This window comes from Lytechinus variegatus, chromosome 12 (genome assembly GCF_018143015.1).
Source record: "Lytechinus variegatus isolate NC3 chromosome 12, Lvar_3.0, whole genome shotgun sequence".
Lineage (NCBI taxonomy): Eukaryota > Metazoa > Echinodermata > Echinoidea > Temnopleuroida > Toxopneustidae > Lytechinus > Lytechinus variegatus.
Genome location: NC_054751.1, coordinates 29,596,561 through 29,619,908, shown reverse-complemented (window position 1 = coordinate 29,619,908; position 23,348 = coordinate 29,596,561). Strand labels below are relative to the sequence as shown.

At 36.1% G+C, this 23,348-nt stretch overlaps 1 protein-coding gene across 1 annotated transcript in view; it reads right to left on the bottom strand.

Moving 5' to 3' along the window:
* Positions 1-2,160: 2,160 nt before the first annotated feature.
* Positions 2,161-23,348, bottom strand: part of LOC121425375 (angiopoietin-1 receptor-like) — a 28,304-nt gene continuing 7,116 nt past the window's right edge. Inside the window, exons 5-8 of the mRNA XM_041621403.1 lie at positions 20,746-20,904; positions 19,869-20,003; positions 18,706-18,861; positions 2,161-2,306 (exon numbers count right to left, since the gene is read on the bottom strand). Of these exons, the coding sequence (XP_041477337.1) occupies positions 2,161-2,306; positions 18,706-18,861; positions 19,869-20,003; positions 20,746-20,904 (596 nt within the window). The remainder of the gene's footprint in view (positions 2,307-18,705; positions 18,862-19,868; positions 20,004-20,745; positions 20,905-23,348) is intronic.

Sequence of the window (23,348 nt, the reverse complement as noted above, 5' to 3'; positions counted from 1 at the left end):
CCCTGCATGAAAAAAAATCTATACTATTTCAAATTCACACATAAGGAATCCAAGTAAAGGCTCATTCATTTTCAGTAATAAGCTGAATAAATTGCATAAATTTGAGGACAAAAATCAGTAAAGGGAGGTAACTGATATTTCAAAATTCAAGATTGCAAATCAATTATTAAAAGAATTAGGGTGATTCCTAAAGCAACAAGGTTTGGAATGGAATGTAGCATGAATGACATTAAAACTGGATTAGACTAGAAACAGATCAGTACACATTCAAAGAACATGGTGATGTGCACAATGTTCCTTGTCTTGCTCACTTCCTGTAGATAAATTGATAATATCTTATTTGACCTTTGACCTCAAAATATTAGTTCACTACAGGGAATCTTCCTGTCAAGTTTGCTTCAAGATGATGATTCTGTATACCTTCCAGGATACCCATTGGCACTATCGGGGTGGGGGGGAGGGGGGGCACTCAAATATATCATTGTATATACACAAACAAAAATTGAAATAATATAGGCCCGATAGCATTTCCTGGTATTAGTAGTAAAGACCTGATTCCCACAAGGAGTATTCCAATTCATGGTATGTTGCCAAGTTTACCACCTATGTAAATACTTGCAGGTAAAGTTCAACATTTTATTCTTTTAAGTTTGATCTTTAGAGCCCAAAATAAATCCATATTCATACTTTTAAGGACACTTTGGGTGAGCCTAACAATATTATCCTCCATGCACTTTCTGTTCACACTTGAATGACTTTGCAAGTCATCTGGCCCAACATAAACATATCATCAGAGCTTGCAGTGATGAAGAAGGCAATAAAAGCATGCCTACCCCAGTAGATAGTGTTGGACTAAATTAATAAGGGCAAAAAGCACAATACAAAAATTCAGGGTCTACAATCTCATGGAGCTTAGAAAAGGACTCTATTATGCTTTTCACACTGCACATATTTTCCTTCAGCCCAGGAAATTGGTGGGGCTAAGGGGGATGGAGTCTTAGCACAATTTTCGCAGGATTAAGATTAGCCCACCTCGTTTTCACACGATTCAGCAAAGTGGGCTAGCACTGTATAAAATAGTACGGTAATATCTGGCCCCGTGCTAGCACCACAATTGCCGTGCTAATAGATGCAGTGTGAAATGAAACCAGGTTAAGGAAAAGTGGGGCGAAGCATAAGCCAATCACAGAAGTCGAAATTGCATGTTAATCACGCTCTGTGGCAAAATCATCGATATTCATGAGCTGTGCGATAGTCCGGGGTTAAGATGTTAGCCCCGGCTAAGCAAATAGTCTGGGGTTAAGAAAGACAGTGTGAAACAAAACAAAAAGAAAGTATGGGGTTAAGGATAGTCCGGGGTTAAGGAAATGCAGTGTGAAACGCATTCAAATCTAGGTTATATATTAACAAAATGGTTTTTACAGGCAGTTCAATCTTCAGATTCTAGCCTGATTAGCCCTTCATTACATTAATTTTGGAGTCAATAAATCATAATTCCATTGGCCAACAAGTTTAAAACGTGACCTGGGGCCCATTGCAGAAACATGCGTAACTTGATTTTCAACCAATGAACAGCACGCATTTGGGACTTGGGATTGATTTTTTGGCTTGCGTTTAAATACAACTCTTTCTGCAACGGGCCCCTGGTATGTTATGTGGACATAAGCGACGATACTAGATCCAGATTGATTATATCAAGCAAAAACCAGAGTGGTTCTTCACTTGCAAATTTATAGGTTGATAGATTACCAATATACAGGGGTTGATTGCAACCACTCCTATAGTTGACTCAGGATTATTATCTCGAGATGAAACTGTTTAAGGCTTATACATGTAGCATTTTCATTAGAAATTACTTTAAAGGTTGTTTCCCATGGGGTAGTTTGCTGATTCAGAAGGGGAAAATTCATAAACTTGAGAGGATTTTGATGGGCCTCCCCTTATCAAGCCAGTACAACATTGCAGATAAACTTTTAACATTGACTCTAGAAGTACTTTACCCCCTTGAGGAGAATTCTGACCTGAGCAGTTGATATGACCTTCCTCTATGTCAAAACAAATCTTGCAATCCTTCATCAATTCCAAAATATACATCTTTTCATATATACCTATACCTATGACTTTTACCCTAGTTTTGCCATTCCAAAAACCAACTCGGTGTCAACACCAGAAAGAACTCTGGCTCCCTTTCAGTGCTAGATAATACGAACCTAATCTTTCTGTAGGGCGTTGGCACTCTGTTATGTGGGGAAACTTGAGTATCTGTCGCCACTTTTTACTCCGGCCTTTGCGTTTGCCACCACCACCTGAGAAGGGAATAGAAGAAAAGGAAAGAATTATTTATCTTACAGAGCAGCTGTACATATGGGACCATCTAGGCCTACTAACAGCAAACTTAAGTTTACATAGCAATGAAACAACAACAGTTCTTGAAAACAAACATCATGAGGTATAGACATAACACATTTCTAATAGATGACACCAAACTAAGACTTAGGTCCATGGCAGCTTGGACACTCAAACACACAACTCAACAAATGATTGTATGACTGAGTTTTGCAAACTGATTGCATCATATGTGCAAGATATCATCAAAGTCATTCTAGGATCAAACTATCTCTTTAATTATCCCTAATAAAATATAAAATTCAAGATTGTCAAAAAGTTGCAATCTATGAATCTACCAAAACAAAAAAAAAGATAACTCTTTGATAAAATAATACACATGTAAGCTCCCAAGAAAATTTCAAATTTCAGTTACTGTTTTTACCAAATATTTTGGTATAGGGACAAAATAGGAAGCTTGTATTAGCTATTATAAGTCAATTTCATGCTGGCCTTTATAGTGAACATGTAGGTCTACACAGTTGAGTATATGAAGTATACAACAGAAGGTAATATATTTGTTACATTATATTTGCTTACTAATAACATTTCAGGCAAATTATACAATAAAAATACATTATAGTAGTAATACATCCCTCTAACACCAACCATCTATGTACAGTAGTTTCCCTGCATGCCTTGCCTCGCACGACCCCACCCACTTTGGGTTTTGTGCACAGCTGCTGAATGAATGTGAGGCAAACACACAACAGTATAGCTCATGTGTCTTCTACTTCTTGTCACATTACTCGAGAAAATCAAAATACATTCCAATACATCACAACCACCCATCCCACCCCATTCCTAACAAGCCCCCCCCCCCCCTCCCCCATTCTTGGATTTCGAGCACAGGCTGCATTCGGACCCCATAAAGTAAAACGTCTCAGGAGTAGGCCTACATGGAAATCTTATGGCTATGAAATAATGTGCCTTCTACATTATTATGTGCTTCAATTCACTTTGCTTTTCAAAATCCAAAAACAATCCAATACTACACTCCCCACCCCATCCCTAACAAGCCCCCCTCCCCATTCTTGGATTTCAAACACAAGCTGCATTTGGACCCCATGAAGTCAAACATCTCAGGAGTAGGCCTCCATGGATATCTTCCGGTTATGCCTTCTACATACATGTATGTGCTTCATTCAATTCACATAGCTCTACAAAATCCAAATACACTCCCCACTCCAGCCCTGACAAGGCCCCCTCCCATTCTTGGTTTTCATGACAACAGCTGCATTCAGATTACTTCCAGATGAACATATGGACTCTCATCACAACCTTGGTAGGTTTCTTGAAGGTCAAGTTTACTCAAAGGTCACCGTGGAATGAAGCAGGTGCTTGGCTCCTCCACACCTGTTTCTCTTTATCATAACTCATCTAGAAGTGCTTCAAAGATCATGTTTACTTCCAGCCTCAAGTCAAGACAGCATTGGCAAAGAAAGTATCAAGAAAATATTGGCAAAGTTCATGCTAATTGGCTACAAGTACACATCAATTAAAAGGCTGCACCATATTGCAACCTACATGTACTGTACATGTAGAGTTTAGAAACCAGGTTTTGTGTCATAATTTGGTAACCTTGAAATAAACATACCACTTTACCAGACAGTTTTATTTCAAGCTCTTTTAAACCACAATTTCCTTGGCAGAGGTCAAAACTGACAGTCAGTTGCATAAATAAAAAAATAAACATAAAACTCACCTGAAATCATAAGTGAAATGTCCAGATGACTTCAAGCACATATGTTTAAATTCAAGGGATACATTTTGAAACTATATTTAATCAGCTTCAGATTAATATATCGTTTTTGCTGCCAACAATCGAAACATGCTTTAAAAATATTCATGTATGTCGTGGCAAATGATTTGGCAGGGATGTGCCTTTTAGTCTATTTTTCATAAAAAAATCCTTTCATACCCTTTCCATCTAGCATGTAATTTCCTTACACTTGGGAGTTTGTGATTGGCAACTAGGCAATGAACAACCAGGAAGTGAATTTGCCATAATACCCAAAACATGGATTTGCTGGGGGTGGCAGGGGGTCGGACTGAATTCATGCTCCAAATAAATACATGAATAAACACACAATTATGGCATTGCAATTTTTTAATACCAATCTAGTACTCTAGTCCCAACATCACTTAGTGTGGAAACCCATATGCCTATATCACAATTTCTAGAATTTAACCTAAAATTCAAGATTAAATTGTATCCCACACATGTATACTCGTGCATAAAACTACTCTTTTTCTGTGTGATGTCTTCAAATGAATATAAAAAGTATCTATCACTTTAAAGGTTTATGCTCATTAAAAGCACAATAGGGCTACTGCCTGTTGCTCATTGAGAGGCATTTAACAAAAGGTAATAAGCATTGTATGATGTGATATGTATTGAACATCTTCATACATGTACATCCATTCATGCACTCTCAATGTGAATCTTCTATCGATCGGGTGCTCTCATTGGTTTTCAGATCACATAATATGTAAAGGTTTGATTCACATGTAAAATTTTCCTCACAATTCACACTTTGTATCGAAAGTATGAAAAGGATATTGTCATTTACGGAAGGCCAATTAATCACAGGACAAAAAGGCCCTGGCCTTGGATACCCTAATGAAAGCCCAGATGCCCCTCTCATTGGCCTTGAATATTTTGTGCCTTTTTTGTATTTAGTATGAAATAAATCCACCATCAGTCTTTACCTTTAAAAGCAGGTCCTGATAATCCATATATTCATATTTTACATTAATTTGGCAGAGGAAGTTTGTAAAACATCGACAGGAAAAGGAAATTTGCAAGAAATAAAGAAATCTGGTTTAAGGTTTACAAGTACTTCCTATCAAACCTCTATACACATGGAGATATATGAATTCATTATTCCAAGCTTACCATATCAAAATCAGGTTGGCAAAGATGCCAAGAAGGGATTATCCTGAATAGTATGAGGGACAATGTTAAAGGTGAAGTTCACCCTAACAAAAACTTTATTGTACAAACAGCAGTAAAAATTTTAGAAAATGTTGGTGAAGAGTTAAAGAAAACCCATTGAATATTACAAAAAGTTATTATAATTTTTTTTTTATTTGTGACGTCTTAGGTGAGCAGCTTCCCAGGTTACTTAATTTCAAAAATCAATGACATGTCATTTTCTCAAAATATCAAAAATTTATTTTACCTTCAGTATATCAACAGACAAATTATTCAAGACCTGCTGCTGAAAGAAAACAGTCATCATGAACCATTCAAAAATTGAAATTATGCATTTTATATTACATAACATATGGGGCAGTTGCTCATTTATGATGTCATAAAAAAATTAAATTCTAATAACTTTAATTTTTGATACATTTTCCTCAAACCCTTCACCAGTATTTCTTTTTTATTTTCTGGTAAATTTACAGCATATTTTTAGCTAGGGTAAACTTCCCCTTTAAAAGGCAGCAGAAGGGACAATTATGTGATTTTATATTGGAAAATCAAATTCATATTTTCAAATCAAACAAAAGTACATTGTAATTGTTGTAATCGTCTGAAAAACATTTTTTAACCCTTTGACACTTTATTTTTAATTTATAAATTTGATTTTTTTTCCATATATGGTGCCCTCTCTTATTTATGATTTCATGTTTCTTTTCAATGAAAAGGGGTTTTGTGGGCATTTATCTTGTGAAGTTAGTGATTTTATACCAAATCACTAACATGCAAAGGATCAGGCATGGATCCAGGGGGGGGCACGTGCCCCCCCCCCCTTTGAGAAGCAAAATAAAAAATTTGTAATGTAAAAATGCCATTTCAATTGAAGAAATTGAAGACCATTTTTTTTTTGCTTGTCAAATTGCTTATCAAAATTTGCCCACCCCTTTTTTGAAAATCCTGGATCCGCCCAGGGCTGCAAAGGATATCTTGTGAATTCTTCTGTGCAGTCCATCCATGAGGAGTGGTTTATAATATCAATTTTTTTTTTAAATGCAGATAGATTCATAGGCGGCAGAAAGCGGGGGGGACGGGGGACGTGTTTTTTGGGGGGCGCTTGTCCAATTTTTTAGCTGTGTCCATCCCAAATTTCAGGTGGACACCCCCTAATTTTTTGGCTTCCGCCGCCAATGATAGATTATATTTATCAGGGATCGTATCAAAATTTATTTGTCTGTAAAATTGCAGAATTGGTCAAATAAAGACATTTTCAATTTATATCCTCAACATTCAACATTACAACTGTTAGAGGGGAATGCAAACTCAAGTAGCTTGTATTAAACCCACTGCCAACTACATATAGCACAGGGTGGTGGTTCCTGCATGTACAAGCCTATGGGAATTACAGAATTCACTAATCAACCTCTTAATTTAAAAGCCAAGATGCATTTTTGAGGATTTAGCAATTATGACATTGCAAATAAAAAAAATAGAAAATATCTCTTATTCTTTGATGGATTTTCATTAAACCTTCACCAACATTTACTCTAATTTTTCTGCTTTTAATACAAAATACAAAATTACCAGGGTTACTACGTGTTACTTCCCTTTTATTTTCCTCTGGTGCATTGCCTCCTCATAACACAAAGTCACACCTGTGCACAACTTGCACATTACAAAAAATAATTCAGAAGGATTTTTTGAGTTGAATATTCATGCAAAGAAAAAAAATAGAAATTAAATTTGATGTGACCAAACCCATGACCAAAGGAAATCATAAAAATAGGAAAACATAAAGAAAGTATGAAAATTACCAGTTTCCATCAAAGAATTCAATCATTTGAGATGAAATAAGTTTCATGATAAACAAATGATACAAACATGAATTATAGCAGTAAAACTACATGTAAAAGCAGTCTAGGCTTAAGAAATAATATTCTCCATTGCATTTTCTATGAACATCACCCATTTTTATTAGATTAAATTTTGAATTCAATTCAAAATGGTTTTTAAAAATGCTTTCTTTGCGCAAAAGCCGAATTGCAAAAGTTTACATTTCAAACAAAATCATCAATAACAAGGTTAAAAATAACTTATTATGCTACGAACAAATTTCAATATAGACTGTATTAAACAAAGTATATCATAAATGAATTTAAATTGATACTCACTGATCAAATAGCAAAATATTTTACAATGATCAGTTACGATTTTCTCGTTTGTAAGAAATATGTCAATATTGTCAATATGATAAATGGAATGTGAGATGTAGAAGAAAAAGAGAAAAGCAAGAAAAAGGAAGAGGGAGATAGAAGAAAAAAAAGTGAAAGAGAATAGGGGGAAGAAGAGGGAGAGAGAAAGAGGGGGATCACACCCAGCTATGCTAAACAATGTCTTTTTACAAAGATTAATCATTTTCTAATAACAAAAATGAAAATAACAAAACTAATAGTCACCAATAAAATCAAAATCAAGTTATGTTATTAATGTCTAAATCAATAAATGAAAATGAAAAATTGTGCAAAGTCCTCAAATACTGTCACAAACTTGTTACCCTTAATAAAGCCAATTTATATTTATTTATATGATATTCTTTATAATATGCAACAAGCAGTTTTGTTTTTTCTTTGATTTGTTTTGGGGTGCTACAGGGCATAACAAAATGCTATGAAATAAAATAAAGCAATCTGATCTTGTCTTGTTAAATGATAAGAAAATAAAATATACATCATGCGTGAACCCAATCATATTGAATATGAACCCATTCCATCACCTTTAATATAAACAGCAACAAACATTCTTGTCTAAACAAGAAATTATTAAATATTCAATTCTTGTTTAAAATCAATATCAAATATAAAAACAAAAAAGTTAGTGGTAACCATGCAAATTATAAAGCAAAATTGAAGTGTGTTTTGTGCGTGAGGCAAATTATAAATAAAAATATATTTGTATTAATTTATGTGATCACTGTTCCAGATATGTGATGAACAAGTACATTAAAGTACATGTATGCAACAGCGATACCACTTTATAATTATCGGAAGAAAAAAAAAATCTGAAATCATCTACATGTAGAATGACTTCTTTCCTTCATGAATGAAAAAGGTTCATAAAGTCAACATGTTATATATGGCAAAACTTGGTAATTTTTATTCAATGGTGTTGAAATTTCACTCTTTGGCTAATTCAATTTCCCCTTCACACTTCCATGTATAGTAAATCCTTCACATACGTTAAAACCATGACAAACCGTAAACTGAGATTATATTTCAAGACTGAAAGGACAGATTAGTCACAAGGGAAAGTAACATTATTTGTCTTGAATCAAATTTTAATAATTCGTAGCCTTCCTGCAGAAAGGCGATTTATCCACCTTATCTTGATTTCCCTGCCTTTTGTTTTATTGCAGAAATGTAATAAAGCAGTTCATAAAAGAATATTGAACCTCAATATGACGTCAATATGATGTAATAAGCAAAAAAAAAATCATTATGCTTTCATGCACAAAGACAATGTGCATCTAGTACTTCCTGGAAAGACCTTATGCAGGAAGGCGACGAACTGTTAGTTACGACATGCTACAATTTGAATAATTTTACCCACTCCACAAACACCAAACTGAATTATATCATTAGTGCGATGATTAGAATTTGTTAGTTTTTTTTTTTAATTAGATGAACATAATGGACTTACTCTCTGTTTGTCAAGAAAGGTCGTCACACGATCAGAAGATATGAGAGTAAAACAAAATCAAGACAAAAAAGTGAATGATCTATTTTCTCATGATTTTATATGTATAGCAATAAACATATCAATAACATGATTAAAAATGATAATTATATTACAGCCCAGATTAAAATGTAAAAATGTAGACCTACATGGAAGGGGTATTGTAGGCTCCATGGACATCCCCAGATGTTATTAATGAAGACATCTGAGAGGCCACTTTACTGACTGTGCACAATGACTGGTACACATATTACTGCACACATGCCCGACTACAAAGATATAAGGATGATATGCACATACATGTACATGTAGCACATTGAGGGTGTAAATCATTATCATTAATCCAAAGTTTTAAATCCGGGTTTGTCCGCGTGATCAACAGGGGTGGCTGGATTCGCCTCACACAACAATCAACCTTTCCCCCTCTCTCCACCTTGAGTAATTCAGTGCATCCTACATCCTCAACCCATCCTACTCTCCTCCTCCTCCTCTACGACACTGTTCTCGCTATGTTCCTAAAAGTAGTTTAAACACGTAGTGAGAACAGTTGAAGCGGTCTTGGAAGCAATCTTCCAACCAGTTAAACCACCTCGTGATGTAGTTTTCAAGAGTGCTTTGCCCCATTATTAACTCGTTTTAGTGCAAGTGAGGACACAACTATTCTTTGGGAGGCGATCTTCGCACATTTTGTGCGCACTACGCCTACGCTGTTTCATATCAACAAGATCACTTTACATGAAGTGATTTTGAAAACCACTTTCATGTGATCAAGTGGGAACACTAGTAAAGCGATCTTCCAAACTGGTTTCCTGAATCGGTTTCCAGATAAAACTAGCTTTAGAAATCGGAATGAGAACAGCCTCTAGGTTAGGTTTGGAACCCCATAGAGAAGCAGAGCTTGTGAAATTAATGAAACAAACATAACAAATATAGAACATTATAACAATAATATTGAATATCCATGTATAGAACACCCAAAATTATGAAAGTAGCAATTTATTTTTTAAAATTTTTTTTTACTAAACTCATTCGTGCCTTTAAAACACGATATTTCAAAAAATCATTCTGGGTTTTCATGCAATCTAAAAAATCTTGGACCATGGTAATGGTATGTTTATTATTATAATACAATTTGTGCTTGTAAGACATACACAGAAAACAATTGGAAATAGGTATATTTTACAAATGAAAATAGGTTTATCAATTTATGGGAACGGGTGTATAAACCCTGGTCCCCGAGGTTTTTAAATGTTCTGTTCGCAAAATTACAGTACAAACATTTGGTCTATTGACACAGAAAGTTCATATGAATAGTACTTAAAGTAAATTAGTACTGCACATTATTCAATACACTGGATTTAGCTTGCCCACACTACAAATCTGTAAACATGGGTAGGGCATGAGCTCCTAGCTCCATGGGTAGGGCATAAATTATATTAGCCTAAATAGGCCTACCCTTTTCTCACAGAAGTTTCTTTAAATGGGGGGGGTCACAAAGCTAGAGTTAAAGTGTGGCATTTAGAATGTGTTCAACATCCATTTTCAAATTTAAACAGCAACATAAATCATGATTGAAAACTCAATTACAAACCACCAAACACAAACACGATCAGCGGTGCACCGTTCAGTGTTTGAATTTGAAAATCGACATTGAACACACCCCCAGTCACACGTAAATCTTTGTGAAACACCTCCCAGCAGCACTGGCTCCATTGTGCCTAGACTGCTAGAGCATACGTGGAGCAATGTCCTGGCTGAGTTCTGTTCTCACAATGACTCAATCAGAATCCCAGACTTTCACACTAGCAACCTCAATAGCCCGGCTAACTGCTGTTGTGTAGAGGTAAAAAGTCGGGATTGGAGGGGTTAGCGTATAGAGCATACTTTGTAAAAAAAACATTGTGAGAACAGAATGTCAGCTAAGCTGAAACCCCTGACTAACTGTAGATAGGGCTTTTGCCATTTAGACCTACCTAAATGTAGAGTAGGGCTACATGGTCAAGGAAAATTTGGCTTGTGAGAAAGGCTACAAGTAAATTAGTTTTGTCAATGAAACTTTTTTCCTGATGTACAAATAAGTGGTGTTCATGACTGTTACACATATACATGAATTGTAACCTCAAGTACCTGTCTTGGGCACAAAGTCCTCTTTATCTACATGTACATGTAGCTGGCAATTGATCTGGGCTAACTTCCTGATTCTGCTTTGAAACAAGCATACACATAAGCCACAGGCAATCATGGAAAAGGCACTTCAGACAAGGTCATCGCCTTCTAATCATTATAATAGAAAGTAATAGTGATTATCACAAGACAGGAGATTAAAAACAATAAACTGGGTGTGACATGATGTGGGAATTAATGATTTTACATGTACATCATCCTTTATTGTAATATGATCTTAGCCTTAAGTGATCACATCAGTTAAAGATATTGTGGAAACATAATTCATTTGAAATTTCACATATTGTTAAAAGCAAGTGAAGAAGACTATTTGAAAGAAGGTAACTCAACTGGACAAAAGCATTACTGAATATTATTATTAAAATAAAAATATTTTAATTCTTTTATCCAACTGCATGTACATGTAAACTGAAATGTAACTTAGAAAAATGTCGTATAAACTACTGGAAAAGAAATGTCTGGTATTGTGAATCTCTTGCACAAAGATCTGAGCCGTCGATATACATGAACGCCTACATGTACATCAAGGCCTATATGAATCGTACACGGTATTATTACATGTATACTCTGTATGGACCAGCAGTTCTACAGAATACTGTATAACAGATCCTACCAGCAATTTTTTATCAAGTCCTGATATGTGTATATCAATTACAGAAAAGGTGTCCATCAGTACCATGAAAAAAACTGCTTCATGTTGATCAGTCAACAGACGAGGGGCCAGTTGCTTAAAAACTTGCTTTGCTCTAGTTACAAAAGCATATTTCACCAACAAATTTACAGTTATGGTTCCTTTTCCACATATACTATATACATGAACCATAACATTGAACACGTTTGTTCCTGATTGTAGACTGATAAACATAATGATAACTAGGATCCGTTCTTTAAAGATATTGTTTCCATTACTTGATATACATGTACATGCAGTCATTCTTCCTCTAAATCTACTTTCCTTGAAGAAATTCATTTTGCTAAAAAAAACACAGATGAACAACAGGGGCTGCAGAACGGTTTTCAAAGTGGGGGGGGGGGGCTGAGCCAAAAGTACTTTCATAGTACTTTCATGATCAAGATGTATTGGAGAGCCTGGTAAATAGATACATCAATAATAATATCAGGATACTGATAGGGCAAATTAATTGTTGTGTTTAAATGTACTCATTATACATACATGTATACATTGTATATTTAAAGGTGTTCAATGTCGTTTTTCGAATTCAAACAGCAACATGAATCATGATTGAAAACGTAAAGAACACAAACACTACTATCAGGAATGCACCATTCAGCGTCGAAAATATAAAGCTCCATATGTCAATCTTTCTATAGATCCCACTCTCGTTAGCGCAGCTTCCTGCGCAGTTTTACCCATCAGAAGAAGGGTCAATCCTGACACGTGCTTGTGTACTGTTATAGGCTTACACTGCAAGAACAATTTTAAAGCAAAAGTCAATTGTGTTCATTAATGCATTTTGTTGCATTCGCAATGCTGAAGGTTGTTATACATGTACGTCTGAGCTGATAACATTTCCGAAGGTACCTTTTACAGTGTTTAAATTTTACTCTAAGATCTGAAAGACGTTTACTTTTACGACCAGGAATGAGGGACACACCCTTTGTTTCTCATTTATATCAGCATTTTGTAGACAATATTTGTATAATATTATGATTATATTGTGATGTTTTTGGTTTTAAATTCATGAGCAAAATTGAACTTGAGCTTGAATATGAACTAGGGCTATCTGAAGTTTCACTGTACAAATAAAGCCCATTCAATTGCAAGCAAAATATGAAATTCTAACTTTCCACATTAAATATATATTCATCTGCAGATGATAGTTAATAATGATTTGATGTGCCAAAATGAACATCTTTCATGGCCTGATTGTGCATCATAAATACATCTATTCAGGTACTTACGTCATATTAATGACAATACTTCAATAATTTATCATACAGTACCAATCTTCACGTCGTTAGCACAAAACTAGCAATTCGCAAAAAGTGTATTATCCTGAGGGAGCTACATACATCCGTCATAGACATAATGACATGGCAACAAAATAATTAGATGTCATATCCATAAATTACATTACTCTTTGATAGAAGAATGCAACATCGACCTTATCACGCGGAAGGGCCCTTTTCAAACAGTTGAAATTTGTCCTATTTCTTTTTAGGCAAAAATTATATTTAGTTTTTCATCACTCCTATTCCTTCTTGTTGATTTTGGCTACTTATGTATGACAATCACGGAGAGTCCTTCGTTTTGGGGTACATTTGTTTGTATTGGGAGTTTTGGGGGGTAGAACCTTGTTTTTTGGGTTTTTTTCTATTTTGCCGATTCAAGAACAAAATCTAAAGGAATTCAATATTAAACCTAAAAATTTCATATACAGCATGACATCACAAATTTATAGCAAAATTGTGTTACACATGTATATTCAACCAGTGCAAATTCTGCTGAATGATAAACTTGGAGGTACATGATGTGATGAGAAGCAATGCAAATCTATCCACTGAAGAGATGTCGGGTTGTGGATGCTGCCTGGTAATGTGAGGTACCGTAATTCATCGCACATCTTCTTCTGAGTTGGTTGATGCAAGATAATGCAAGGGACAATTTTCAGCAGAAACTGAACACGTAACAAAATTGGTAGTGCGTAGGAAGTCTCAGATTCTTTGGTTTCTGTAAATTATACACTCTCTGTACAATCGATCATTACCTTCCAATAATGCAATGCCACTTTGGGTTATGTTTGACTGCAAAACATTTGCAATTGGTCCCGGTCAGAATCTTTTTTTTTTTCAAAGTGCATGTAACAATTATCTTCACCGTCTATTGATGTTTTGTGATTAATTGCTACTTTTTTAATAAATGATCCCTGATCAGTGACAAAACATCTTTGGCATCAAATATTTGTTGGTTGGAAAAGATTAGGGGTATCGCAGTGTGATGCATTCTTGCATCAACAGTACATGTATGTATTTGACTTCCATACATCTTTTTAAATGCAACTGAAGTTCCATTCCAATATTCTCATTAATATTTTCTAAGGACATAAGTCCCAAAGAAAATAGAGCTGTTTGTGTTTACTGAGTAACGTTGGAGACGCTTGATACAGCATGCTATAGTAAATGTTTCCAACACTACTTATCATACATTTCTTATGAACATTCCACTTTTTACTCAAATCAATCAAGATATCAGCTAATCAAGTATATCAAAATATAACAAATTGTAAAAGACCCACATTCAAATAGGTTCCAAAGTGCACATATTGGATGTACAATGTACATGTACAGTACATGATGGTGGGCCTATATTGGGAAGCATTCTTGATGTATTGCTGCATGCACATATTATGTACATGTACAGTCAATATTCAAAATGAAGGTAAAACCATCATCTTCAATACAAGGCTCAATGTCCTTTAACAACTGAAATCCACTTGAAGGTTTTTCAGACTACAAAAAATCTAAATGATATTTAAAAAAAAATCCATACCGTTTTACTCATGTAGGTCTGTACAGTATATCAAACAAAATACAGAAATATTAGCATTTTTTTTCTTGAAGTGTGAATGGTATATGTGGAAGGTTTGGCGACCTTGGCGGGTAGTATTCCTATGATTTCACCTGCTACCCAGGGTTCAAGTAGACGGGTAGCACCTTTAGTCTATCCTTTCCAGACACGGTTCACATTCACTTTTTTGTCCCATTATAAAACCACATACATGTACATGTAGGGTCAAAACACATGCATGTACATGTAGATGTGGAAAATTATTTTTTTCATATAATATACATGTAGGCCTACATGTACATAAAAGAATTTAAATCTTGGGGGGGTGAAAACAAAAACCAGGTGCAGCAATGATCCCACTGTCATTACAGAAATATATAAAAAAGTATGATTACTCATACATGTAGTTAATAGTTGTTGACAGTACACCTTGAGTAGAATGTAGGCCTATAGAAATAATATATAAAATGTCTAACAAAAATGGATTTTAAGATATTGGCCCATGTGAAAATCTTAAAACCCTCCTTAGAATGGTTGTTACACATGTACATTGCAGGAACCAACATTAAACATACAAACATGATCTGAAAAATGCAGAGACGTGTCAAAATTATGCAAGAAAGAGGGATTGGGGACCTTCCATCAAACAAACTCTAAAGTTATAATGATCAATTAATTTTATGAATTATGAAATAGGTCTGATAAAGTAGACAAGAGCATCTTGACTGCATTGAAGAGGATGACACCAGTTGACCTCAGCATCCTTGCTTTTGTAACCAATATCATCACACAAGACCAGGGTCAACCCCCCCCCCCCCCCATTCTTCATCTTATCCCAATCAATACAGTACATGAAGGTGGTTGTGAAATATTGGGAATTATAAAATAAAATGTCAAAAATTTACCGGTGAGTTTTATAGAACTTAGTTTTGGCAACCGACTGGATGGTTATTTTTTTTTTTTAAGGGATACAAAACTTAAATCAAATGCAGAGGTACATGTACTATAAACCAAAATTAGAAAACGGGTTGTGTGGTCTAGTGGTTAGAGCTCTGGACACATCATCGCACAGAACTGTGAATTTGAATCCCCACTCTGCCATTGTCTCCACTTTTATGATTCAAAGACCCGAGGGTTATACCTGTCGTCGAAAAAGTCGGCCACTACGTATATGTATAGACGTAAAATGTATCCTATGTAATTGATTACTGTACATGTAGGCCTACCAGCTACATGTAGGCTTTTACCAGCAAAAAGCTGTCCTGTCAAGTTCCAAAAGAAACAGAAATAGAAAAGCATAAATGTAGCACACGAGAGAAGACCCTATCTACATACTGTACAGTCCAGATGTACCTACAGGTATACCTCATGGAGGCCAAATAAATCAGGAATTTAGGGATACAAACAATGTTCCCCTCTACACTCAACTCAATATTGGGGTGTATTAAAGATGAACGCAGTTTTCAAAGGTACATACATGTACCGTATACATTCTTGTTCATCCCAGTTCCTGTACATACATGTATGTACATGTATGTATATAGCATTCTACATCAATCAATTAAAATGCTTCAGTTTCAGGAATAAAGTGCCATACAATGACAAGTTTCCCTTTAATAACCACCCTTGTTTTGATGATGCTTTGCCTGTACCACTTCCCGTTATTTTGACTGAAAAATGGCGACCTATTTCCTGAATGAGAGAGAGAGAGAGAGAGAGAGAGAGAGAGAAAGAAAGGAAAGAGGGGGGGTGTAACTGAAAGACAGAAGGCAGGGGGGGAAGCAGGGGAAAAGGTGAAATATGAGAGAAAAGAGAAGAAATATGCAAAACAGTACAATCCTATACTTGCAGAAGCATGTAAATTGTCATCATTTATCTTTATCTGTATTACCTGGTACACAAATTCCATGGATTTGTGTGAATATTATATCAAATATGGTTATCTTGACTCTATTACTCAAAATATAAATCATTGAATTTTCAGAAAATCCAAAGACTCAAAATTATATACATATCAGGCCTACATGTACTTATTGGAAAAATTTGATACACAAGGGAGAATGTCAGATCATTCAAGCAAATGTTTAGTGTGTCAATTTGTTTCAAAAAGCAATTTAATGAAAGTGATATTTTGTCAATTTAACAATTAATATGCTGCTACATGCTACCACCAATTGTAATCAAAGTACGGTGCACAATATATGTCAATGCCATAGAGGTCCAATATATAGCATTTCAAAAATGAGAGTGGCATTTATTCCCAATAGAAAATATTCAAATTTTCAAAGTACATGTTAAAAAAAATTGTAAAAATTGATCATACACACCAAGTTGTAATTGATTCATAAACACTGTATACATACATGTACATGTAAATGTATGTGAGATCTACTCGAGATGTCTGCTGTATCTACAGTATGATGTAATGACCTGTAAATTATGCTTTCATTATTAACAACCAATTTGGTTGATTAATAAAGCCCAAGCCTTCTAATCAGGGAGATACCAAATCTGGAAAAAATATTTTCCCACTGCCGAGCCTTTTAACCAATCAAAACAATTATGACATAGCGCCATCACTTTTTTCCCCTCACACGGCTCTGATTGAACAATCTCATTACAGCCACATCAGAACCAAATTTTAAAGCATTGGTCCACCGCTAGTTCAGTACTACCCTGGTTATTCGTTTGCCTCATATGATCGCTAACCAATAGAACCCTAAATTACTCCCAACTATTGAGAGGCTTGTACTCCTCCTCTAAACAGTCTGTGATGACAATCTTGCCCACTATATTATCCCCCCCCCCCCCCCCCTTCGCGCTCCCTTATCCCATTAGCAATAAAACCATGTTAGACACAACTATACTTCGCTTCTTCTGAGCACAAATTCATCTTTAGTTCTGGACTTCGCGCGTGGACCCCCTGAAATTAACCAACAAATAAAAAAAGCAGATTGTAGCGGCCAATCAAAAAAATGTTGATCAAATATTTTTCGGCCCCCCTATGGCGAAAGCTGGATCCGCCCCTGCAATGGGTAGCACAGGAGTATTTTGCCCCCTTGCTTCAGTTGGCCCCAACCCCAAAATTTTGAGAAATAGAAAAAAAATGTATAGTCAAGCTGCGCTCCAAAACACATTTTTTTCCTTAAATAAAAAAAAATATCATTCATTCACTGTTAGCTCCCAATAATTTTTGTCAGTATCATAATCCTCTCAGTTCATTTTATAAAATTCAGAATGTTGGCCGCACGCTCTACATGCTCACAGTAACGGTTGACTGAGATAAGTAAATTATTCTTCAAATTGGGCTTAAAATCCAATGTTCAAGTCTATATGCCCGGGGGGGCACTCGACCAAAAAAGTGGTGGGGTGTGCCGCGGGCGAGACAAAAAACGGGGGGCTTGGAGCGGGCTTATTGTAAAAAGGAGGGTCCTCGGAACGGGCTTCGGAACGACAAATGTTTGTGAAAACGGGGGTCCTTGGAACGGATCGCCAGCGTGTGAGCGCGTATGCATCCCTACGGAACGGTCATGCGTGCATGATGCAGCTAGCGCGGCCTCCGCCGGGGAGCTCTGCGGCCGCTTTTCACCAAAATTGCAGCTAATTCAACGCGAACGGAGCGGCGTATTAAACGAAAAATATGCGAAGCTTTGGAGCGGATTTCTCTCTTCTTTTTTCTCGATAAGAAGAAAATGCTATGCCTTGGAGCGGCTTTCTTTGTTCTTTTTCTCAACAAGGCAAAAATGCTATGCCTTGGAACGGAAATTTGAGTGTAAAAATGGGGGTCCCCTCCGCGGCACATACCCACTATGCATTATATACTGAGTGCCCCCCCCCCCCCCGGTCTATATGCTTCTCGCGATCAGTGTTTTGATTATTCGTTTTAGCGAGATACGTATCCTGCGTAAAAAAGGATTCAGCTCGCGCTACGCAGTAAATAAGATCCTTTTACCTTGACAAGTATCGTTTCCTTCGTGTACGCTGTATCCCAAGGCACACTTCCCCTGAGGACATGCTCCTGTTGTTTTATCGCATGATGCATCATCCATGCAGTAACATTTATCAATACATTGAGGTCCATAGTAACCGGCTTCACAGATATCAGGAACTGAGAAAATACAAGTGGGACACAGACACAATTAAATAGACATTGTAAATGTAGCAATTATAATTTACAACCAAGGATATTAAGCGTGTATGCTCTTACTATATTAGATGAATTCACACAAGTCTTTCGAGTCTTTCAAGCAAGCATTTTCTTTTAAACAAGGGAAATCGTAGACTCTGTCATCATTTGTATCATTTGCATGTCACTATTTGTGAAAAAAAATTGTGAAAGTTTAAAATTTCATTACTCTCTTATTTTACATCCGATTTTGGTGACATTTTTAGCAAAACGCTTTTGTAATTATTATTTTGGCAATTTGATAAGTGTTTAAGAAGTTGATTTGGATGCAGATCCAAGACCGCTGTTACGTAGTAGTCTTGGGGCGCCCCCCAAATCATTCTCGGACGGGTTTCTAATCCGGTGTAAACGCACAACCTACCCGATAACCCATCTGAGCAAACCTATCTCGGACCACCTCGCGATTATTATAATAATAATAACCATAATGATAAATACTTTCTTTATACAGCGATTTCCCATATCGGCTAAAAGCGTTTTACAGCATATTATTACGCGATATTTCGTATTTTGCTTGTAGCATTTCCCTAATTGATGGGTCACATAAACGAACACTTCGTAAATTAGGAGGATGTATAAAAGTGTACGCAAAACGTTTTGCGAACCGTGATTACCTGAGTTAACGTTCCAAGTATTAAAAAAAAACACACACATCCAAGCAAATTTACAACACACAATTCTATGCTGTGTTTTATTGCTTATTTTTTTAGGGGGAAGGGAAAATTAGTGTTTTAAAACGCGTTTCAAACATGTTTGAAAAAACAACAACAGCGTTTAAAAAACAGATCAACCCTCTTTGCATGCTGTGGATACAGTTGATTGTATCATGATGGAGTTTAAATGTGCAGAACCGTACACATGCATAATGTATACTGTTTCGTTCAGAACAAAACAGTTTTCTCTCAGACGAGCTAGAATAATAGACTTACTTTGACAATTGTTCCCTGACCAACCAGGCTGGCATCCACCTGTAGTACATATTCCACTAAAAGGGTCACACGATGACTCATCTGCACAGTGACATGTCTGTGAGCATCCTACGCCATATGTACCAACTAGACAATCTGAGAGAGGGGGTAATTTAATTCTTAATAAAAAAGGTATATATATATTTTGTTTGCCATCTCATCCTGGCCCTCTTCCTTTCTCTATTCATTTTTTCTTTCTCTTCCCTTTCTCCTCCCTCTCTTCCTCCCAATCATATTCCTCCTCCTCCATATTCGTGTCTTTCTTTTTCTCCTACTTCTACTACTGCTCCTTCTCCTACTTCTACTACAGCTCCTTCTCCTTTGTCGCCTGTACTCTTACTTAAGTCCAACCATGCCTGTAGAACTATTCCCCTTCAACAATAAAACAGAATGGACTAAATACTCCACCGCCATTTGATTTGTATCTGATGTTATAGCGCCAGCTGCGTCAGTTATGCGGCATCACGTTTGTCCGACTCTTCTGTTGATTACGGTTAATAAAAGTATTGATCCTAACTACAAAGTTGCTTCCGAGTCCTTATTTATTGTCGCACACTATCAGTTCAAGTAATCGCCTGTGGAAAGCGAAGACATGGTTCAGACGGAAATGATACTGTCATGTATGCTGATGTAGTATGGTTAAATGTACAAAACAGGAGACTTATCTTACTTTCATGGTTTGAAATATTAAATTCCAGATTTTTGTCAGGATGAAAGCACTTTACAAGCAGTAATAAAAATGAAAGTCACATGTCTAAACTGCTACTTTGCACGTATTGCAAAACATACCTTTCTAACTAGAACAAGATTGACTGACACCATTCACCACAAGACTTACCACTATCACATGAAAGGCCTTGGGAACCAACATCACATGAGCATCCATAAGGATCAGGTAGACAGAACAGAAAGCCACGACATTGAGTTGGCGAGTTACGATATGAGCAATAAGATTCGCAGTTTATTCCAAAGTTATTCCCTCCATCATCCCTGCAAACTGAAGAAAAGTTTGAAATGTAAATGATAATAATAATAATAATAATCATAACATTTGTAGGGCGCTTGATACTGGTGTTTCAAAGCGCACAGGTTGGCAGATAATAATAATATACAGCCAATCATTAGAAAAGAAAAAAGAAAACAAGTTAAATCATAGACCGAGATGAGACTGCTGAAAACATTGAAGTGCTTGGAGGTTCACCGGGTAGCGCGTTTCCGTTTTACACCCTGGCGAAGGCATTTTCCGGAAAAGTAGCCAAAAAGCGACTAGTGAAGAGTCTACACACGTCGCTGGTTGCATGCATGCAGCGTGCGACACAGGCGAGTCCACCACCGCATGCAATTTGCAGTTACTGATCAGAGCACAGAGTTCCTCGGCACTTCATGTACAGAGAGAGCGGCAGTCAGGAGTGAAATCCGAACATGCTTTTGCAGTCGCGTTGTTTATGATAGTTTTTTTTTTCTAAAAATAAATCATTAACTAATTGAATAGAATGACAGACAAAATCAAAATAAACAGATATTATAATGGAAAGACAAATTGAAGTTTGATGGATTGATACCGGGATTGATACTTAGAAGCTGCCGAAAGATAGATATAGAAGACTGATAAATAGATAGAGACAAGATAGACAGATAGATAGAAATAGAGAGAGCGAGAGAGGTGGATAGATGGATGGATAGATAGATAAATAGAGAGAGGGGGATCGAGAGACAAGAGAGGTCGATATATAGAGGGAGAGGGGAGAGAAAGAGAGAGAAGGATAGATATATAGATAGATAGAGAGAGAGAGAGAGATGTTATAGATATAAATATGGACGGACAAAGAAAAAGAGAGAAAAAAGACAGACAGATACTAGAGAAGGAGAGAGATAAAGAATTAGAGAGACCGGTGTTAGATAGATAGAAAGATAAAGATAGAAAGATAAAGAATGAGAGAGAGGGAGAAGATTATTAACAAATTAACAGATAGATAAATACTCTAGTTAAAAAAAAATAGATAAATAGAGAGAAATAGAGAAAGACAGACAGATGGATAGATAGAGGGAGAGAGAGAGATAGAGAATTTGAGAGATAAATAGATGTTAGATAGATAAAGAATAAGAGAAACAGAGAAGATAGACAAATTAACCGATACTGTAGTTTCATAGATAGATAGATAAATAGATAGAAGAAAGACAGACAAATGGATAGAGAGAGAGAGAGCTGGAGAATTTGAGAGATAGATAGATGTCAGATAGATCAAGAATGAGAGAGAAGAGCGACAAATTAACAGATAGATAGGTAGAGAGAGAAATAGAGAAAGACAGACAGATGGATGGATAGATAGAGAGAGATAGAGAATTTGAGATAGATGTTAGATAAAGAATGAGAGAGACAGAATAGATTATTAGATAGATAGATACTGCAGTTACATAGATAGATAGAGATAGAATTTGAGAGATAGATATATAGACAGATAGAGAGAAAGACAGACATCAGCTGTCAGCATATAAGCTCAGCTGTACGGTATATGTTCTGCGGATAACTTCGGTGCGGACTTTGGATCGCGCGCCCAGCTGATAATGTAAACAAACGTAGACTTAGACTCTTCACTAGTCGCTTTTTGGCTACTTTTCCGGAAAATGCCTTCGCCAGGGTGTAAAACGGAAACGCACCGCCGGCGCGGCGTAATGGCGAACTGTGTGGAGTCGTTCGTGTGGTCGGGAATCTCACTACGACAATGGACCTTATAGTAGAGCTCTCAGTGTGGACGATAACGACATGATAAATCTTATGTAGCTCCTTCCAACCCTGCACTAATGGAGAAACTAGCATGGCAACTCATTAAGATTGAGATTTATTACATGATTCATTCCTAAACATGCTAAATGTGTACTTCTTATATCTGGGAATCGGTGTTGTAAGTTTTAACAAATCCTAAACACTATTCAATATATGTAAGCTTTATGAAAGCGTGTCACATATACATGTAGTACAAACAAATCGTTTCTTCCATTTTATCATAACAAATCATAAATGAGACCTGCCGCCGAAAACCAACAATAAGTCGACCCAAAAGAGTACTGAGATTTTTATTGAGCTTGAAAGTTCATTTCCTAAGCATTAAAATGATATATGATATCTTAAAATTCACCAACAATAACCATTACAAGTACTTGATTGAATGCGGAGGAAATTATGCATGAGCTTAAAAAAATGATAAGGAGAAAACAAGGTTTGAAGTTTTTGGTTCACTCAAGCATGAGCTGTGCATACTGTGTAATCTCAGTAAAGCTTCCAAGCAGTCTGAGAAAAGTAATGTCCAAGAAACTCTTATATCTTATCTTTTATTCAATGTCATGACTTCCAAATTTTTACACTGTGAAGAAGAGTATTTTTTTCAGATAATTTATTTTCTTAATTTTGGGTTCTTGGAAACAAAATTTATACTTTGGCGT